We start from the raw sequence: 14057 nt of genomic DNA, 5'->3' as shown, positions 1-14057 counted from the left end.
TGCTCCGCCAAGCCCGTCCGCTCTCAACCCGGCCAATGGTGGGCTTTGTGTATCGTCATGGCGGCATCAGATTGCGACTGATTACTTCCATCTTTGGGCTCTGGTCGAGAAAAGGACCCGATGGAGAGGATCTGACCGATGCTACCCTGAACCAGGTGACCTGAATTTTAACCTCGTAACGGTACGGTGGCTGAGGCTAAGTACTTAGTAACCTAAATGGAGTATGGGGTAGAGTTATCATGGATCTAGTATCTAGTAGGGATTAATTGTAGCAGTAGTAACTTTTACTGTAAAAATACTCAAGCCGAGTTTGTTTGCTTTGCCTTCCTTTCACTTGCCCTCTTCCTTTTTTCCTTTTTCTTCTCCTCATTCCTTCCCCTCAGCTGCTGCTCCTCCTCACACCCCCCATCCCGTTGCGCTGTGCAGACGTTCCCCGATCATCACATTTGAACTCGTTAGCTCTATCGCTCCTTGCATTGCAGTGCAGTGAGTGCGTCTCATTTCAAGAAATGGGCATCAGAGAAGATGTCTCCGCCGACATGCCCGCCGAGAAACGACAATACGTGACGGATTATGGCAGCGGCGAGGATACCATTGAGGCTGCGCCTGGCGACCATGATCTGCATCGTGCCTTGAAGGCTCGCCATATCTCCATGATAGCCATTGGGGGTGCAATTGGCACGGGTCTCATCATAGGAACTGGATCTGCTCTCGCAAAGTAAGTCAGACCGTCACTTGCAGTTTTGTTCCACGCTAATCAGTTGTCTAGGGCTGGTGTAAGTACTCCAATAACAACCTGATTGGGAATTTCTGAACTGACTCGCACAGCCCGCATCCATCCTCATATCCTACTCGGTTGTTGGCTTTGTTGTATACCTTGTCATGTGCGGTCTGGGAGAAATGGCTGCCTGGCTCCCATTGTCATCCGGCTTTACAGGTTACGCTGTGCGATTCTGTGACCCTGCTCTTGGCTTCGCGCTTGGTTGGACGTACGAACCTCCCTTTACCCTCGCTTTAGCCTATTCTCTCTAGTGTCACCGCTGACTCAGGCTTCTTGCACAGCTACTGGTTCAAATACATCATTGTCACACCCAACCAACTCACTGCCGGCGCACTCGTAATATCCTACTGGATAGACACGAGCCGAGTCAACGCAGGTGTTTGGATAACCATATTCCTTGTTCTGATTGTCACCATAAACTACTTTGGAGTACGCTTTTTCGGCGAGTTCGAGTTCTGGCTCTCTTCGTTCAAGGTTATCGTCATTCTGGGTATCATCCTCCTCTCTTTCATCCTCATGCTCGGTGGTGGACCCGATCATGACCGCAAAGGGTTCCGCTACTGGAAAGATCCCGGCGCCTTCAACACTTACATCGACGATGGCCCAGCTGGCCGCTTCTACGCTTTTTGGGCCACCATGGTCTCCGCCACCTTTGCCTACCTCGGCACCGAGCTGGTGGGTGTGACCGTGGGCGAAGCTGAAAATCCCCGCAAGAGCATCCCCAAGGCCATCAAACTCACCTTCTTCCGCATTGTTGTATTCTACATCCTTTCCGTACTACTCGTCGGCACCCTAGTTCCCTACAACTCCAAGGAACTCATCTTCGCCACGAACCAATCCAGCTCCGCCGCGGCCTCCCCTTTCGTCGTGGCCATCCAGCTAGCAGGAATTCCCGTCCTCCCTCACATCCTCAACGCCTGCATCCTCCTCTTCGTCTTCTCCGCCGCCAACTCAGACCTTTACATTGCAACCCGAACCATCTACGGCCTCTCTAAGGAAGGCAAAGCCCCCAAATTCCTCTCTAAAACCGACCGTCGTGGCGTCCCTGTCTACGCCCTCATTCTATGTGCCTGCATCGCATGTATCGCCTACATGAACGTCTCCAGCGACTCTAAAACCGTCTTCCGCTACTTCGTCGACCTGGTCACCATCTTCGGCCTCCTCACTTGGATCTCCCTCCTCGTAACACACATCTACTTTGTGCGCGCGCGCAAGGCCCAAAACATCCCGGAATCAGACCTGGCGTACCGCGCTCCCCTTGGCACCGCGGGCTCCTACGCCGCCCTGGTCTTCTGTATCATCATCTGTCTCACTAAGAGCTACGACTGTTTCACTCACAACAAGAAATGGGGTAACTTTGATTACAAGACCTTTATTACGGCATATTTAGGAATCCCCTTATACTTGATTCTCATCTTCGGGTATAAGCTTGTCACGAGATGTAAAGGGGTTAGCCCGTACGAGGCAGATTTATTCACGGGCAAGGATGTCGTGGATCGGATGGAAGAGGAGTATTATCGCCGGGAGGCTATTAAGGAGGAGACGGAGGGCAAGGCTGGGTGGTTTTATCGGAAGTTTGTGGCGTGGTTGTTCTAGTTTTTTCTATTTTCTTTCTTCTATTCTTCTTCTACACTTCTCTTGTTTCTGCTGCTGGGCGTCAGGGATGCGAAAGGTTCATTCTTACTAGATGAGGGATGATGTTCGTGTGTGTGCTAGGCTAGGTTATCTAGAAAATTGCCGGGCGGGAGTTTATTTACATGCATCGGAAAGATACCTAACGAATGAATGTATGACGATAGTAATCATGATACATGGCACCTCGGTAAATGACTAGATACAGTACAGAGGAAATGAAACACCGATTAGTTACTCGGATCGATTACTTGGTAGAACGATTCATTGGAATATTCTGTTTTTAATTATGTATAGATTACACCTAAGCGGTATAGGCTATAGGTATGTGGAGAAAACACTATCTAAGATGTAAGGGAGAATCGATAAACAGAACCTGATAGACACGCCAATCAGTCCCGCAAAGCCATCATTAGTCATTATTGATCGTCACCAGAAGGAAAGTATATGGGTGAGGGAGTCATATAAATAGGTTTAATTAGTTTGTTCATCGTCAGCGTCGTCGCCGGAATTCGTATGTGTGTTCGGTGGCCCAGTATGCATCGTTCTTCTCTTCTTCATCATCGTCTGCAAAGTCCTCCTCCTCAACCATTACCCATTCCTCGTCTTCGTCCGCGTCTTCGTCCGCGTCTTCGTCCTCGCCGGTGTGAGGTGCTGTGTCATTGGCGTTGTGTAGGTATGCCGGGGAGCGGTAATTAGAGTTTGAATAGGGGGTGTCCAGATCTGACGACTCCTTTGACAGATCGAAGAGTTCTGATTCCCAATCAACGTCGAATGAGTCGCCCCCGATGAGGAAGGATCCTAGCTTCAGAACGACATTGTAGATCTCCTTGCCGGTGGGAATGATGTGTTCGGAAGGGAGGAGGAACCCGTAGCTCCCACGATCGCGAAGCTTGATCTGGTACGAAAAGGTCGCGTGCACTTGATGGTAGAACCAGTCTAAGGCACTGCCCCCGGAGTTGCCGCCAATGGGGAAGAATCGCCCGGGGTTGGTATCTGCCGCACTGGAAGTGACGATGCCTTCACAGGCGGATGTGACATCGTAGACTTCGTGAGTCGCGTAACGAATAGCCTTGGCTAGGCCTAGGCCTAGTTCTTCCAGGGTCTCAAGCGTGGGGGGTATCGACGAGCAGGAGTAGGAGAAGGGATAGAGAATTGTTTGAGAGTAAGAGTGAAGGTCAAGGAAGCTCACGATATCAGCATTGTTGTTTTGCGTCTCATTGAGCGCCCACTGTGCCAATTGCTGTGCTTCCATGCCCTCGAAAGGCTCGTCTCCAGCATAATTTTCGGAACAAGGGTTCGCGCGGGTCCGACCGCCATCCCATTCGAAGCCCCAGGCGCGGTCAAGGTCGATCCCGGGACAGAAGCGTAGGCTGGTCCGCTGTCGATTCTTGCGCCATAGTCGGTCCGTCTCCCAGGTATAGACATAGCCGTCGGGATTGATCGTAGGGATCATGACCCAGTCAAAGTCCTGTAGAAGGCGGGTGACGGCCTTGGATTTCCCGTACTTCGTAATGAGGGTGTACATGACATGGTTTACGGTTGAGGTGCCGATCCATTCGCGAGCATGGCTACCACCCGTGACGATGATGGTTTTACGAGGGCCTGACGCCGCGGTGGAGCTGCCTGCGCTCAGTCGGAGGGCGGGAATTTCGCGACCCTCGTAAGATACTCCAATGCTAATCATGCGCACATGGGATGGAAACATGGAAGCTAGCAGCCGCATCCAGGGAACAATGACGGACAGAGGCTGATACTCGTGGAAGAACAGGTCACCAAATTTCGGCGCAGGCCGGTTTGAGGGCGCAAATCCAGATTGTCCTTCAAGCCCTATCGGCCTTTTCGATGGATAGGTCGTATAGATTCTTTCTGCCAAATTTTCTATCAGGGGAGTATATGCAGTCTGGAGGGAATTTGGTAGTAAGCCCAATAACGAGGGAATCTATTGCGAGGGTCACAGCGAATCAGTCATCAGTTACCAGGTAGATGCGGACGGAAGGATGATCCACTTACGACTTCTTCGGCCAGCCGGATATCTACGAATGCTGGAGTAGACGCCCATACGTCCAGGAATAGAATGTCTGCGGCCTGGGCCAGTGCTTCGGCCTCATCGTGATCGCGCAGGCTGAAACGAAGTACGACGTCACTACCGTAGCGCGCCAGGATCCGGGAAGGAGGAGAGCGATTGCGCGGGGAATCGTTGAGTGGGAATCGACGAGAAGCGGGTTTTTCAATGCCCCATATGGACTCGATAACCCAGTCACGGAGGCGAGTCCATGGCCTTCGGGGATCAGCAGGCTGGGAAGAGAGAAGGTGAACGGGCTCGACGGGTGGTTGTGGAGTGATAATGGAGCCGGCGGGGACGGCGGAGACCAGGGCGGCCGATGCGATCAGAAGCACGAGCAGTGATAAGAGGTGACGCATATTGGATGTTGAGTACGCCAGGGTTAAATAGTAGTTACCGAGTCATCTCCTTCAGAAAACCTAGAACGACAGACTGAAGTTTGACAGGGAACAGATGGAGAAGGATGGCGTGAGAGGGAAGAGAAGTGGTGCACGAGAGTAGAAGTTAGAGAGAGAGGAGAGACCGAGAGACGGAAGGAATGGTGGATGTGACTTGGTAAGTAGGAGTGGAGACGAGGCTGTGCTATGTGCCTCAGGCATCTATAATGGATGCACCTGGACTGTCTCCCCACAATACCAGGAATGCTACCAAGTATTTTAACTCTGGAGCCAATACTCTGCTGAAATTGGCCTTATTGCATCTTCAATATTTATATAAGAAGTAGTCAGCCTTGTATAACTGGCTCTGTTCTGAGTCGAAGAGTTGAACCTTATCTGAACAAGGCTGAGACATCGCATAAAAGAGAGTGTGCCATAGTCAGCACAAGCTTGAACAGATGTTGATGGATGCCGAGGTATAAATGTCTGCAGCCACCACGAGCTGGACAAGAGCTAGTCTAGCACTTGAGAGAACCACGATCATAGATTAGGCTAAGTCGGCGAGGGCGAATGCAGCCATAATCGAAGTTTGGAGAAGATCGAATGGATGCCCGCATTGGATGCCCCGGGAACTATTCCTATTCCGACTAGCTTACAGCTGCGGACAGTCAGTGCTTCTAACCATTCTAGGACTAGTGACCATGTCACGCCCTGGTTGGCTCCGCTGACCCGCAATTCCGATTTAGGCAAGGATGTCTGCGCTTCTGCTCTGCCGAACACTTCTCTCTCTGTATGTAGTGTCCCAGAAGGCATCAAACAAGAAGACCCTACGGGTATATTTGGGGAGAAAAAGGTCTCTTTGGTATAAGGGTCATGCGGATGTCTTGGCACTAGCAGAACTCGAAGCCTTACCTGACTCGACAGGACCACACATAGCATGCCTCTGATGAGCCATGAAGGTGCCATCCGGAAGACGAAGGCTAGGGTAGATACAGAGTGACTGGTAGTCGAATTATCGTACACTTTAACTATGAAGGCATTTTCATGGATTCGCTATTTGGCTTTTCACGACGGTTAACTTGCCTCGCTAAAACCAGAAGTTCTCACAGGTTGGGACTCAGATGGGACGTGGCGGCGAGACACTCCTTGTAAGGCTCATTTGCTCACAATTCTCCAGGCATGCTATGCTGGTTGCGTGGTGAAGGAGGGACTGTACCTATAGAAGCTGGTACACCACAATCAGTGGATGAAAGTCGAGACTGTGACTGATCTTGATGGTCTAGACCGATCCCCACAGGAGTCCACCCAGCGTCGTCTGTGTGGCCGTACAGCCATATCATCGTACGTGTCAGACCCATTCCCTCCCAGAAAGACGAAGCAAAGGGATTGTACTCATAGTTGGTCCCAAGAGCCAGAACTGCAGCTTCCGAGCTTCTGTCTGGCCCTAAGCACATGGCCTTATATGATAGAGCGGTATCCCTGCTACTCTCCAAGCATTGCTTACAGAGTTTGTTGATGTTGCCACATCAATTTAGCTTGTGCTGAGCAATTATATGTCGTCATGATGGAACGAAGCCCTCGATCTATCGACGAAGGAGGTATACTGCTTGAAGACGCATTGTGTATCAATATTAGTTTCGATATCTTGATACCTCAGATATCAGCTTACTTAGTTCCCAGACTCCGGATATGAAACGAGCGGAACATGCATATTTATATATATCCCAGGCATCGTCGAGCACGGATTGACTCCCATATGCACTACGGGGGATTCAATGAACAGCATTCGAGAAACATCTCAGTGAGCAGAACACCACTGTGAGCTGAAGCCAGTAAGTTATGAAAAACATGCGGTTCCGTTCCTAATCGGAACCTTGGTTCGAAGAGTCAGGACACCGATATCCAGACAAACTGCAGAATTTCCTAACTGATCCAATTGAAAGGAACGTAAATGCCTAGAAGGACGAAGACTTGGCCTACCGGCTTCCAGCGGCAGCCAAGATGATGCAAAACAAGTTTGACCGGACAGACAAGAAAGGGCGATGGGGGGCGACAATTGGGCGGCGGATCTGGCGGGCGAAAAGGATAGCCGGAGATGACGCCAGCGGTGGTCATGGCCTTGGGGCCTGACGTGGCCAGACCCCGGTCACGTGGCTGCATGGCTGGGGATGCGAGTGCAACTTGCAGCTCCATCGCCGCCGCCTTGCAGCTTTCTTCCTTATTTCCCGGTCTATAGTTTCATTTGTGGTTTCCACACAACAACAGAGAGTTACATACATACAGGGTCTGGCTGTCAGGGTTGTGTCAAGGGCGAGTCGAGGGTCCTGCGATCAGCATAAGGCGGGAGGAAACTGCGGAAGGGGAACCAGCCAGCTCTTTGCGGCCAGGAATTAATTTCCCCCCCATACTGCCACTTTGGCTACTAGTGAAGGAACTAGTCTGGCTACTCCGGATGAGGGTATCTAGGGGCTGTTTGGAAGTTAAAGATAGAAACAAATCCACTGGGAAACGATCCGAGGTTCTGCAGACCAGACCCAATCGTAGACATATTTAGAGCAATGAAAGACATTGGGTGCTATTTACAATTGTTTTTAAGAATAGTGTGTGTGTAGTGTGTTGATGAAGGTGGTACATGATTCATGTAAGGATAACCCTTGGTTGAAGAAAACAAGCCAGATACGTACATGGATACATGGATGGCATGGAAAATGTAATAGAGCTTATAATTAAATTAATTGACATGCCAGTCAAAATCGCGACAAGAAAAAAAGAAGAAAAAAAAAAACCATCACAGTAAAGGGAGGCTGACGGGCTGAAAAGGAAACACTAAAATACTAAAATACTAAAAAAAAAGACATCCACAGTAAACAAGAGCGAGCGCACGTGTGGTTGGTCAGAAATGGAGAAGAGAAAGTCCAACAGAAACCAACTCCACTGTTTCTGGAATCTCTCCGTCGTCAGCAGCAGTGGAAAGTGAACCCCAGCAGCATCATCGCTGTTCCGTCTTGTCTCGGCTCTCTCTCTCTCTCTTGCCTGGCCGTGATTCTTAGTTAGCCCTCCTGCCAACCACCATCCCCCGGGTTTCCCACTCATTCCATTCCTTTAGTCTTTCAACTTCTTTTTTTCCTAATTCTAAGCATTTATTTTTCTCTTCATTTATATCGCTATATCATTACTACTACTACTTTACTTCAAAAGTTCTTTGCTCTGCCCCTCCTTGGCTCTCTTCGGAACTGCGTTCTAACAGTACTAAGTAGTACTGTTCACTGCTGCTAACTAAACTACTAGTTAGTAGTTTGTGGTTGTGGTTTACTTGGTCCCCTCACCTGCCCTGCCCTGCCTTGAGTCTCTCCACGCCCGCCCGGAATTCTCAACGCGGCCTCCCTCTCTCCTCCATAACCCTTTCCATCGACCTCGCACCTGGCGATGTGACCGTCTTCAATTGGCGACCATTACGATATTTCCGGATCACTGCTTTTTCGCGTTGGTGATTGACGACCTCCACCTCCTTTCCACCACCCCCCTTTTTTCCAAACGACCTGCGCTCCTCCGCCCAGCGATCTTGCCCCCACCTCCTTGCGCTGCCAACTTTTCCCTGCCTCACTCACTCTCCCCTTCCGCTGGTTCGCGATGCAAATTGGTCTGCCCGACCGGTGACATATTCGCTCAAATCCCCCCAAGAGCTTGCCGTCGCCATAGCTCCGATCGCAAATCCGACTGAAGCCGTGTTGTTATACCTACCGCTGTGGGACGATCGCCAAGTATCAATCGAGCAGTATCGGATGGGTCTCTCAAGCACGCTGCGCTGCAGGATTACATAAAACACTATTCCTGGAAATCGTCGTCACAATGCATTGGAAAGCACTGCGCCTCGGCTCCTCCGACAACGAAGCCAAACGACGGAGCTATCTGTACGATCCACCGCAATCCCGTCACAGCGAACAGCTGCCTCGTCCGACGCTCTCGACGACCGCCCTTGCCCCCAGACATTCCGAATCTGCTCCACGGTCACCATCGCTGGCTGGTCCAGATGACGCCGAGCACAACGACGACTATAGGGCTGATGGTCCTAGCCTCACACAAAGTCGCAGTCGCGCTGAAGAACCCACCGTGAAGCCCAGAAACACTGGGAACTCACTGTTGCCGGGCAGCGGCCCGAATTGGCGCATGAACCGTTTCAGTTTCATGAGGCTTCGTCATGCGTCGGACCCGCAATTGTCCAAGTCGTACGCTAAAGCAGAGCAGGAGATCCCTCCTGTACCATCCTTGCCTCCGCGTAAGTCACCCATCATCTCAGAGTCTACGACTTTCGCACCTCTTGTTTCCCGCCCGACATTTTGGCTTTGTTGACTGACCTTTCAATGCCTCTGCGCTTTATAGCTACAATCATCACGACCGCGCCGACAAGCCATGAACTCGAGGAGCCGGTAAAGCGAAAGAACAAATTCAAACTGTTCCCCGATTCGAAAACCCCGACGGTAGAAGAAATCCCCCCACAACAGTCCACAACCAATGGGAAGTCCAGGCATACTGCCCAGGGCTCGACGGGGTCGCAGGCGGCGAATCCAGGCCGACCAGAGTCTCGAGTTAGCGGCGAGGAACCGGGTCGTCTATCGACTACATCCATACGGAGTAGTGGTCGTGATCAACCTGGTGACTCCCATCGCTCTTCTGTGACAGATGCACGGTTTTCCGAGTCATCCCGTTCTGATCAAGATCGTGGGGATCATGGCTCTTCGGCCTCGCGTGGGATTCCAACGAGCGAGGGTTCAATTTCCAGCACAAAACGATTCCGTATGCCTCGCTTGAAGAGGAACAAGGGACCCCTCTTTCCCTTGCCCCCCAAGCCAACAGCTTCGCAGTCGCTCAATGGACGTGCGCCCAAGTCGATACCGGACTCTTCGATTCCCACGTCGGATGTTTCAGATGATCATGACCGGGATCACGTCTCTCCACTGCCGTCGCCGTCGCGCTCCTCAGCTGGTGTCTCCTCTCCTCGGCCCCCTCTGTTGAGAAAGGACTCGGCAAATTCCGCTCATTCGAGCCATTCAACGCCATCCATTCGAACACGTAAGCCGCCTACCACGCGGGCTCGCTCATCTACGTTGGATTCTTTGGCCAATATCCGGGACAATGAGCCGCAACAGTCGCCCCACCTCACTTCGTCTGGACGAACGTCTACTTCAACGAGTGGACGGAAAAGTTTTGGCGATATCTTCAACATCCCACAGCGGCTGCGGCAGAACTCGGAGCCCCCGTTCCCCAGGAGTGGGTCTCCTGCGGCCAGGGGCGCGGAAACTCCGGTCACCAAGTCGCCTTCTTATCCAGAAAGGCAGGAAGGTGATACCCCGACTACGTATTTGGAGCGGCTTGAGGCAACCGTACCCAAGAGTGTAATTGCCAGCGTACTCTCTCAATCTAACGATGAGTTCTATAAGAACGCTCTGCGCAAGTACATGAGAGGATTCTCTTTCTTTGGTGATCCGATCGATATGGCCATTCGGAAGCTATTGATGGAAGTGGAACTACCAAAGGAGACCCAGCAAATCGACCGTTTCCTCCAGAGCTTCGCTGACCGATACCATGAGTGTAACCCGGGTATCTTTGCGAGTACTGGTATGTCACCTTAGCACCCACATTATGGAATACTCTAACTCCTGTCCTTTGCAGACCAAGCATATTTCATTGCGTTTTCGATCCTGATCTTACACACGGACGTCTTCAACAAGAATAATAAACGGAAGATGCAGAAACCAGACTATGTCAAAAATACCCGTGGAGAAGGCATTTCAGAAGATATCTTGGAGTGCTTCTATGAGAACATCTCCTACACACCCTTCATTCGCATCGAGGACACGAATCCCAACGGCCGCCACCTTCCAAAGCCTCGCCGAACATTGTTCAAGACGGCCAGCTCCGACCACCTTGGTCGTTCTACCAGAGAGCCGGTTGATCCATACACCTTGATCATGGATGGAAAACTCGACTCTCTTCGACCAAGTCTCAAGGATGTGATGAACCTGGACGATCCGTACCGCTGTAATGGAACGGATGGACCGCCAGATATTGAGAACCTCCATCGTGCCTTTTCCAAAGCCGCTGTGCTGCAGATTGTCTCCCTGCGTTCACGGCCTGATGCATTTATGCCTTCGAGTATGGAAAACCCGATAGATTCCAACCCAGGCCTGGTGGATATCAAAGTCGCCAAGGTCGGATTGCTTTGGCGCAAAGATCCGAAGAAAAAGAAGGCTCGATCCCCATGGCAAGAATGGGGTGCCCTCTTAACGTTCTCGAAGCTGTACTTTTTCAGGGACGTCAACTGGGTGAAGTCATTGATGCACCAAGAGGAGTCCCATCACAAAGAAGGTCGCCGTCGAGCTGTTGTATTCAAACCGCCTTTGACCGACTTCAAACCTGATGGGATCATGCAAACTGATGATGCAGTGTCTTTGATTGATAGCGGTTATAAGAAGCACAAGCATGCATTCGTCTTTGTTCGGCACAACGCTTTGGAGGAAGTATTCTTAGCCAATAGCGAGTCGGATATGAATGATTGGCTGGCCAAGCTCAATTATGCCGCAGCCTTTCGAACCACTGGCGTCCGGAGCAAGGGCATGATGGCTACTGACTACGAAGCGCAGCGAAATCGAATGAGCCGCCGGGGCTCTAGTGTTTCGCTCAACGAAAAGGAACCGCCGTCGCCAAACCCCGAGGCAGATATGGGGGAAGACCTAATCGTCGCGCGGGGACATCTGATGCGCCAGAAGATCCGAGAGGCCAATGAGAAACTTTTCGTCAGCCAGCGACAGCTTGACGATCTGCTAAGGAACGCTAGACATCTGCAGGTTCTGACTCCGGTGCACTCCAGGGCGCGGGAGAGCGTGATCATGGCTGCGGGGCGCATGGCTGCCAAGCTCAAGTGGGTGAGGCAGGATATCTGGCGTACCAGATGCTACCGCGAAGTTCTCGTTCGCGACTTGGGTGAAGGGGACGCGGAGACACCATCTTTGACCGAGCAAAAGCGTTTGCAGCTACAGATCCCTGCGGATACCACCTCCCCCGAGTCCAAGGAAACGGAGGATGAAGCAGCGCCAGAGAAACTAGCATCACCGATCAAGGAGACGGCGCCGCCTTCGCCGCACCCTGAGTCTATCAAGCCTCCATCCATCTGCGAACCACCGGCACCCCAGCCTGCGGCAGAAGACTTGCGCAGACCGAGCATTCCTGCATCCTTCGCGTCATCCGAGGCCGCTTCTCGGATTGGTAGACGACTCTCGGTAGAAGATCTTAAGGAGCGTACAAAGTCTTCTTCTCCCGAGCCGTCAAACCGACTGACCCGGGAAGCCTCTGTGCTCAGTGCTGCCAGCAAGCTAGATGTCTCCAGTTTGGCTTCACGTGCCTCCAAAATCACTTCCCCCGGAAGCTTTGACGATGGCGAAGAGCGCGTGCTTCGCGAGGCAGGTTTGCTGGAGGTGAACACCTCTCCTCAGACCAAGAGACAATCCCTTGTCATCAAGGAAGGCGATATTGATCAGAAGCAGATCGACACCCAAGAGACAACTCAAATGGATCGTTCCAGCCGGATACGCCGCAGTCTTCACCGGACTCTCCGGGATGCGCCTGGTGTGCACCACGGTCATCTCCCTCGCAGCAAGAAACCTCGCGACCCGGCTTCCGCCGCAGGCGCGCACGAGGACGGCCAAGGAGCGCGTGAAGGCGAAGGCTTGTCGCGCAAGTCTGCTAGCTTTACTGTTCATGGCAAGAAGGCTTCAATTATCACCTTTGGAAGCGAGTGGCAGAATATGCCCCCCGAGGAACGGCTCAAACTTCGGAAGCCCACTCCATCGGAAGAGCCGAGAATGTCCGATCCAGCTATCACCAGTAGTGCGGACTCGATCACCTCAGGGTCATTGCACCCCGGCCAACCGCACTCCCTGCGTAGTTTGAGTCCAGGCACCAGGAATAGTGCGCATTTTGTCGAAGAGTCAGAAAATCTCTACAGCCAGGTCCAGAAGGCCAAAAGCGACGATGGTTTCGAGTCGAGCTCCAAACACACTGAAAACTCCTTCGTCACCGCGGATCCCGACCAATCCTCTTTGAACGAAGATAGCAATGCCGTCGACGAGACCACGCCCAAAAAACTTACTGCCACGCCCGAGCAAGCTGTCAACGCATGAAAGGAGCGAATAATTTCAAGCGAAACCAAGAACAAATATCTTCTCAACTCACCCTTGTCAAGACCCGTCTAATTTCTTCGTTCTCATTATCTTACGACTGACTTACTTTATACCCCACATCATCTTTCATTTTGAATCCATTTCATTGCTTCTTGCCTTTCTCTACCGTCTCGTATTACTATTACCTCTTATATGCTTTAGAGCTCTGACGTTACCCATCTTCTCCTTTTGTGTCCCTCGGTTCAACTTGATAGATTTTTTCTGCGCGCGGACTCCGCAAATAGACCGAGTCCGGCGCCGTTACGACCTTGATACCACATTTTCAGTTTTTCTTAACTATTCTCTTGTCTCTGTTGGATCTTCCGGATGGGTCGTTCTCTGGCTGGATTCTTATGCATTGTGTTCGAGTAAGGCACTTGGGCGGAAAAATGGCATGGTACTGCTTGTTTTGCTTTTCTTCTGTCATGTTGGACTCGAGATACCAGTGCATGAGATCTCTCTGGCGATTATGTTTGGCGTGATATGGCATTGGAGAATTGTTGGATTCGTATGTAGGAGCTAGCTAGTTATGAAAGATGCTTCTAGCTTGAGGATCAAAATAGATCTGGATTCCGAATATACCTCGTACGTGTAGCACCACTAGCAGACTGTGACGTGTAAGAAGACATCCTAGTATACACTCTTAACACAGCTACTAGGTAGATATGACATGCAATCCAAGGCATATTATAAGGACTACTAATATGAACCAGAAACAACAGCTCCAGCTCCTTCATTCACATTCACAAGATTGGAAGGAAATGAAACTAGGTAATCCAGCCCTAACTAGTACCTTACTCAAGTCAACAATTCACCGTAGAGTCCAGGTAATGACTTGACTATCCTAGTCCCTCTCTTCACTCACGATCTAAACAACGATGAATATAGTACTGTATATTCTATCCACTGTCGTCAATTCACCCAGCATGACCTCACCTCACCTCAATGCTCAGGCGATAATAGGCAATGTAGCACGTGAGGTACTC

At 51.2% G+C, this 14057-nt stretch overlaps 3 protein-coding genes across 3 annotated transcripts; 2 read left to right on the top strand and 1 right to left on the bottom strand.

The window, feature by feature from the left end:
• Nucleotides 1-509: 509 nt before the first annotated feature.
• On the top strand, nucleotides 510-2377 carry AKAW2_60827A (dicarboxylic amino acid permease agtA; the record flags this gene model as incomplete). Its single annotated transcript, XM_041692996.1, has 4 exons — nucleotides 510-718; nucleotides 770-776; nucleotides 829-989; nucleotides 1063-2377. 4 exons carry the CDS (start codon nucleotides 510-512, stop codon nucleotides 2375-2377), a joined length of 1692 nt encoding a protein of 563 aa, XP_041546325.1.
• A 529-nt stretch (nucleotides 2378-2906) lies between these two features.
• On the bottom strand, nucleotides 2907-4837 carry ECM14 (M14 family metallopeptidase; the record flags this gene model as incomplete). Its single annotated transcript, XM_041692995.1, has 2 exons — nucleotides 2907-4355; nucleotides 4427-4837. 2 exons carry the CDS (start codon nucleotides 4835-4837, stop codon nucleotides 2907-2909), a joined length of 1860 nt encoding a protein of 619 aa, XP_041546324.1.
• A 3867-nt stretch (nucleotides 4838-8704) lies between these two features.
• On the top strand, nucleotides 8705-13032 carry AKAW2_60825A (Arf family guanine nucleotide exchange factor SYT1; the record flags this gene model as incomplete). The annotated part of the gene is made up of 3 exons (XM_041692994.1): nucleotides 8705-9131; nucleotides 9236-10471; nucleotides 10526-13032. The coding sequence occupies 3 exons, from the start codon at nucleotides 8705-8707 to the stop codon at nucleotides 13030-13032; spliced, it is 4170 nt and encodes a 1389-aa protein (XP_041546323.1).
• Between the last annotated feature and the right edge of the window lie 1025 nt (nucleotides 13033-14057).

Source organism: Aspergillus luchuensis, chromosome 6 (assembly GCF_016861625.1).
Source record: "Aspergillus luchuensis IFO 4308 DNA, chromosome 6, nearly complete sequence".
Lineage (NCBI taxonomy): Eukaryota > Fungi > Ascomycota > Eurotiomycetes > Eurotiales > Aspergillaceae > Aspergillus > Aspergillus luchuensis.
The sequence above is the reverse complement of the archived record's forward strand: the minus strand, read 5'-3'. Positions and strand labels throughout refer to the sequence as shown.